Source organism: Pimephales promelas, chromosome 12, assembly GCF_988280905.1.
Source record: "Pimephales promelas chromosome 12, fPimPro1.hap1.1, whole genome shotgun sequence".
Lineage (NCBI taxonomy): Eukaryota > Metazoa > Chordata > Actinopteri > Cypriniformes > Leuciscidae > Pimephales > Pimephales promelas.
In genome coordinates this window covers 6,399,323-6,406,282 of record NC_142780.1, presented here as the reverse complement: position 1 = coordinate 6,406,282, position 6,960 = coordinate 6,399,323, and the positions used below count along the sequence as shown (strand labels likewise).

Below are 6,960 nucleotides of genomic sequence, written 5' to 3'. Positions count from 1 at the left end.
CGATTATTCACGACATCACCTCGTTCAGTATTTAACAATGAAACATAAATACAAAGTCCCCAACGCCCCCACCCCCGTGAGTATGCTTGTAAGTGCCTCTGGGTTATAAGTGTGTGTGTGAGAGAGAGAGAGAGTGTGTGTGTGTGTGTGTGTGAGAGAGAGAGAGAGAGAGAGAGAGAGAGAGAGAGAGGGAGGGAAGAAATGGAAAGAAAAACGTGCTATAATGTTTTAAACTAATTGACACACATTTACTGCACCGATTGCAAATATCGAAAACAAATAAATTTACCAAAAAAATATATATAGTTATAAGCTGTCGTCGCGCATAAATATAGAAAGTCCATGCATTAGAAACCAAAATAATAATAATAATAAAGGAGATAATAAAAAAAAAATCCATGAGGTTTAGAGTAGAAATCCATATCTTTAATTATTTAAGCTCACCCAAACAAAACAATAAAGTGCTCCATTTGAATAATTCAAATCAGAGTTGTTGTTGTTTTTTTGCCAAATGTGTAAAATCCTGTACACAATTTTAGCAATCACTCACTGCACAAAAAAAGCACCTTCAAAAGAATACAGTTGTTTGATCGTCAATACCTTATGAAGATCAGTGTCATCGCGAGTGTTGCTTTAATTCTCCAGTGTTTATAAGAATTATGAGCCATTCAAAATAAGTTCCGCGTGCCTATCAGTTCATTTCCCCAGTGCTGGGCAGCTGTAAAATCGTGTAGACAGGTTGTCACACTACAGTGAATGGATTCTAATGCTAAACATTTAACATACAATCCTCCAAACAGAGCAAAAGTGGCCCTGGCCAATGCACTAACCACATGCGCCAACGAGGAGGAGCCTGGGACGCCAATCAAAGCATCAACTTCAAATTGTATCTGAGAGATCAGCCCAGGACCTAGGGGCAGAGACATCAGTTGGAGCTCAATTGTTGATCTGATCACATCCGACGGACTTGCCGCAAAAGAGAAGCTGAGATTTAAAGACGAGCATTTCCCATTCTCATTCGGTGCTGCCTGAGAGAGAGAGAGAGAGAGAGAAACTCTTTCACTTCTTGCTTTGGTGGGCTATTTGTTTTTGCCTTGTTTTGGCTTCCGACGTGGCGAAGGAGATGTCTTTCCCCCAGCTGGGTTACCCGCAGTATTTGAGTGCCTCCCAGGCGGTGTACGGAGGCGATCGCCCGGGAGTGTTAACTCCGTCGTCCCGCGGAGGGAGCGCAGAGATCGGGGGAAGCGCGTCCGCGGCGGCCGCTGCCGTGTCCTCGGTGTTGGGCATGTACCCGTACGCACACAACTACAGCGCCTTTCTGCCTTACACCAGCGCCGATTTGGCTCTTTTCTCCCAAATGGTAAGCAAAGCACATATTCTACAAAGCTGACTTTTTTTTTCTCTGTATTTTATTGCTCTTTTTTTCTGCGAGCGTTTTTGGGATTGCCGCACAAGCCAGGTTAAAGCAGCCGAAGCTTGCAATATGCATGAGAAGTTTCTCACAGCTTTTAACATTTATTCTAGTCTGTTAGAATTGGATTGCAGATTTGGCACGAATACAATTTAAAATATCTTTCCGACCGCCATTTTAAAAGAAAAGTTTGTCGGCTGGGTCGTGTTTGAGTTGAAGAATTGTTGCGCGGGTGTTTAAAAATAATAGCACGAATCGTGTAATTTCCAAATTGCTATATTTAAAACATGCTATAATTGTTATTCAGCTGAATTTACATTTAATAAATCATGTAAGTTGTTTCGATCGAGAACTTTGCGTTTCACGTTGGAAACAATGCAAAATGAATTATTGTTTTAAACGGTCTTTCTGGCTCGGAAACTACTTTACAGTTCACTGTGTGATGTCTTCATGACTTGTAGTAAATTATAAATATGAATGATAATAAAAGTGACAAAAATAGTTGTTTTGACAAATGAAATGTGATAGGCTACTTCACAAAATAGGAATCTCGTTGCATTTCCGAAAAAGATAGATATTGAAAGTTGTGTATTAATCAGTTGTGTATTTCGCTAACCTGTAACAAATAATTACAAATTGTGTCCACATTATGTGCACGAATCTCTTGTGCAAGGAACACCAATTAAAACCATATAAAAAGCATTTAAATCTTATAAAATACTTTCCCCCCACACTTCTTTCGATTAATAAGAAACACTGCAGTATTTGTCGTGTTTTGTTTGACTCTATATGGATAATAAGCTAATAATAACATTGGGAATAGTTTAAGGCCTGTAGGCTACATCACGAGCGAACCTTAAATTAAATCACACATCGGATTCGAAATAATGTGGTAATTTTGGCCAACATTGGCCGTGTTCTTTCTTATTTTCCAGAATGCCAATAATATGGGTAATATTTTAGGATATTCTTTTAATTATTTTTTTGTGTCATCACTATTATGTGGCCTAGCTTTTTATATAGCAATGTTGGTCAAAGGTCAAAATAAATATTAGTTTATAAAAGGTCGGGGGACAAACTTTATTGCAAAAACAAAACAAAACTCGCACGATTTCTGGAGAGGACAAATTAACAAAGAAATGATTGATTATTTGCAAGATTTTGGATAAAAGTGGAATTTAGAAACGGGATTTGACAGCGTGATCCAGAATTATTTTGCACGCTTTGTTGTGTGTATGAAATTCAACGTGTCTGATGTATTGTTTTTTTTTTTTTCTCCTCTTGTCAACCTAATTGTAGGGATCTCAGTATGATTTAAAAGACAGCCCTGGCGTTCACCCTGCGAGCTTTGCTGCCCACACGAGCCCTGCCTTCTATCCCTACGGCCAGTTCCAGTATGGAGACCCTTCCAGGCCTAAAAACGCCACACGGGAGAGTACCAGCACTCTGAAGGCCTGGCTCAACGAGCACAGGAAAAACCCCTATCCCACCAAAGGCGAGAAGATCATGCTGGCCATCATCACCAAGATGACCCTCACGCAAGTGTCCACCTGGTTCGCCAACGCCAGAAGGAGACTCAAGAAGGAGAACAAGGTGACATGGGGCGCCAGAAGTAAAGAAGACGAAGATGGCAATATTATATTTGGGAGCGATACTGAGGGGGACGCCGAAAAGAACGAAGATGAAGAGGAAATAGATTTGGAGAGCATAGATATCGATAAGATTGACGACAACGACGGAGATCAAAGCAACGAGGAGGATGAGGAAAAGCGCGGGGAGCTCGAGAGCTTGCGGGAGAAACGGCGCGCGCTCGCGCTGGAGGCTCACGAGGCCTTCGAGAAATCCAAATCAAACGTCATTTCTGCCGGCAAAGAGCCGTCTGACGGAAACAACAACAACACCAGGGTTCTGTCGCCGGGCCGACAGGGAGGTTTTCAAGTTCCGGTTAGCAATAAGCCCAAAATATGGTCGTTAGCAGAAACCGCAACCAGTCCAGATAGCTCGCAAAAACCTACGTCACCCTCTGTTCCCGCCACTCCCGCGGGCACACACCCGGCCTTCCTGCCCAACCACGGACTGTACACGTGCCAGATTGGGAAGTTCCACAACTGGACAAATGGCGCGTTTCTGGGCCAAAACTCCCTGCTGAACGTCCGATCTTTCTTGGGCGTCAATCAGCATCATCATAATCATAATCACCCTGTTCACTCACAGCAGCAGCAGCAGCAGCAGCAGCAGCAGGCCTCGACCCTGGCAGCCGCGAACAGTGACAAGGCGCCAGAAGACCTCAGTCCAAAACACATAGGTATGCACTAATCACAACAGGCCTGTGTATATGCACAAATGTGGCAGTGCCATTTTAAAGGTTGCTATTGTTCATTTTATTTGTTTATTATTAGAGCTATTGGTATTGTAGTTTTTGTTACCCAATATAAATTCTATATAATAATAAAATAATAACAATAGATAATAACGAATCTGGACAATCATTTAATTCCAATCTAATTCCAACGTTTGGTTTTGTTTTCTAATTCTTAGATCGTGAAAATGTCATCAGAAATGAATCGCCAACGCAACCTTTAAAGTCATCGTTTCGTCCTCTTCACGACAGGTAAATTTATATGCTTTATTATTATTATTATTATTATTATTATTAATAATAGCTGGCCTAGTATTAGTAGGCCATCGTTATACCAGATGAAATGCATGCAACAGCGAACGGTTGTTTTTATTATGGGAGACAGACTCTTGGGATACAGGTTCCTAACAGACAGACAGAGAAAAATCTTGCGCTTAGCGCTTATAATAAATAGTTGTGCTTTTCCTGGTGACAAAAGGCCACGAATCCCCCTCCCCACACACACACACACACTCTATGCCTCTCTGGAGAATAACTACTTATCAAGTCACCGGGGTTGTGTGCCTTTCCTAAAGACCCTTGGGGAAAGTGAACCCCGGGGGAGCAGTGTTGCTGAAAACTTGCCCCTTTTAAGTGCCACAGTTTTAGCAGAACCTTTTTTTTTTTTTTTTTTTTTTTTTTTGGACTTGGCTTATATTTTATTAGTTACGCTAGTGGATTTGTTGGTAAATATCAGCATGGTATTAAAAGTCTCTATTCTACACCGAAACAAATAGGCTACTGCTTTTGTATATATATATATATATATATATATATATATATATATATATATAGACACACTATAGATCCGTTATCATATGAGTAATTGCTGTATTATAACGTTCAGGACATTGATGTGTGGCTAACAGTGAATTGCCTCGATGTTTTTAAAGAAATGATATAACAATTATGTGTGTGTGTGTGTGTGTGTTCACAGCCCAAGAAACCAGCAGGAATCAACACAGAGGGTCCTAACAGCTCTCTCTTCCGCTTGATCAAGACATTTGCCCCGCAAAAAGGACTGATGGCACTCATAATGGGACAATGAAAACGAAATCAATTCCGCATAGCATTCAGTTACTCTAAAACAAATGCCCGAGTTTGATTAGCACCCGGTGGAGATGTATATAATGACACCTGTGATCCCTTCCTTACCGTGGGACATTGGTAGGCTTATTTTGTCTTTATGTGTTGGTGTTTTCCTTTAAGGTGACCCACATTTGTAAATAGTGAGTTGACGGAGTTTGTCCAGATCATATATTTTGTCTAATAAACTAAATGAAATTATAGACACATGCGAAGAGGGTTTTTGTGTGTGTTTTGGTTTGCTTTTTGAAAGGTTAATTTTTTTTTAGTGACGTTACGTTTTATTTAGTCTTTTTCATTTTATTTTTATTTTTTATTGTGTGTGTTAATAAATCCATCATAATATAATTTAATTATTAATAATATAAAGTTATAATAACGAATGCTCTTAAAAGCGGGGGAAAGCTGTCGGTTATTTAGATGCATGAGGCCCAAAATGGATCTGGAAATATTTTGCGGGAGTGTTCAGATTCAATTGTTAAATGGAGCTGCTGCAAATGCATTGAGGTGCTAATAAGAGACCAGATGGCTGCTGGCGGCGGAAAATGGACCGAAGCAGCTGGGAATATCATTAAGTAATAATGTGGGAACGCCCTGTGCAAACAAAATCAAATGGTTAAAATCTAATCTGTCAGAGGAAGAAAAAAAAAAAAAAACTCGATACGATAATAAATTATTAATGTGTTGAGGAGAGTGACATTCAGTTCAGAGGGAGTGTGGATTGAGGCCTCTCTGCGTCATCAGCATGAGACACTACCGCTCGTGTTGTTTACAATTTATAAACGAATCATTAAAAGTTTCACAATATTACAGTTTTAAACCGTAGCAAATAGTATTGCCGTTTCAAATTGCATAACATTTGGCAGACATTATTTGTTTGGAAGCGAAATTCAATTTTCAAGTTCGATTATTCAAACATAAAAACTCCTCAAAAAGTCTGAGCCAGAGCGTTTAAATTGTGACTACAAAAACTACAAACAAAATGTTAATATAGCCTAGAATTATTACAGCTGTTTTGGCAATTACATTTTAATTGATTATTTATTTTTTGTGGCATTGTTTGTTTATAGCCTGCATATTTACGTTAAACTTGCCCTCAGATTTTCCTGTTCCATTAAAAACTATTTTTATTAACTATATATATTAGTTCAATTGGGAAAGTACAATGCAAAAAGTACAAGACAAATAGCCTACAAGGCATTCTGGTATAGTAGGCTATGTAAAGCAAAAGGTAATAACAACAACTAATATAAATTGAACGTGTAGGTAAAAATAATAACAATTACATAGAATTTCAAAGTATATTATGAGATCAATATTATAAAAGATATTTAAAACTCTATTGATGCCTGAAACCAGAATTTGCCGAATTGCAAATAAACGAAAGCTTGCAGCGACCTCTATAGACCGGTAGAGTCATTACAGCTGGTTTACATGGAAAAAGACAGCGGAAATCATAAAAATCACTGAACATTTTCCCCCCCATGAAACTACAGACATTTCAGATGAGAAAATAATCGAATACACGTTGAATCAACAGCCTTTTTGAAATACCGAATACAGAAATGATATCTTACATTTTATTCCAATAACATTGGATCAAATCATGGGTCACATTTGCGTCGTGTTTGGACTAAAACGATCAAAGTGTTTTTTTCTTTTACAGTTCAGCAGTCAAGTAAAAATATAATAAAACTTCAAAAGCTCCAACAATAACGTCAAGACTGATTTTAAATATGCGATCGAAATAGGCGAGATGTGCTTTGTAAGATTTGTTTTGTTTAAATAGGCCTATATTATTTTAATTTAGGCTATTTGTTTATTTTATTTTTATTTTATTTTTATTGTTATATTAGTAACATTAAACAACCAAAAATATTAACGAAAAAGTAAATAATATAGGCCGGTCATGTGTAAGTTTAGGCTATCCTCGACATTATTTGAAGAGAACAAATAAATCACACCAGTGCATATTATTGTTATCATATATTATTATTATTATTATTATTATAATCATCATTATCGTTGTACTAACAGTTTTGAACGAATCACGCCTTAACCGACT

At 38.2% G+C, this 6,960-nt stretch overlaps 1 protein-coding gene across 2 annotated transcripts; it reads left to right on the top strand.

Annotated features, from left to right (window-relative positions):
• The first annotated feature begins 768 nt into the window (after positions 1-768).
• Positions 769-5,104, top strand: irx1a (iroquois homeobox 1a). Of its 2 annotated transcripts, XM_039655119.2 has the most exons (4): positions 781-1,360; positions 2,711-3,716; positions 3,950-4,022; positions 4,747-5,104. In XM_039655119.2, the coding sequence occupies exons 1-4, from the start codon at positions 1,124-1,126 to the stop codon at positions 4,802-4,804; spliced, it is 1,374 nt and encodes a 457-aa protein (XP_039511053.2). In that variant the 5' UTR covers positions 781-1,123; the 3' UTR covers positions 4,805-5,104. The 2 variants fall into 2 exon arrangements, with proteins under 2 accessions (XP_039511059.2, XP_039511053.2); XM_039655125.2 differs by lacking the exon at positions 3,950-4,022 and having other exon boundaries at positions 769-1,360.
• Positions 5,105-6,960: the final 1,856 nt, after the last annotated feature.

Bases quoted from the DNA above. Each gene is read 5' to 3' on its own strand.
- irx1a (XM_039655119.2), top strand. From the start codon at position 1,124: ATGTCTTTCCCCCAGCTGGGTTACCCGCAGTATTTGAGTGCCTCCCAG. The intron at 1,361-2,710 runs GTAAGCAAAGCA...ACCTAATTGTAG, and splicing joins TGGCTCTTTTCTCCCAAATG to GGATCTCAGTATGATTTAAA. The intron at 4,023-4,746 runs GTAAATTTATAT...GTGTGTTCACAG, and splicing joins TTTCGTCCTCTTCACGACAG to CCCAAGAAACCAGCAGGAAT.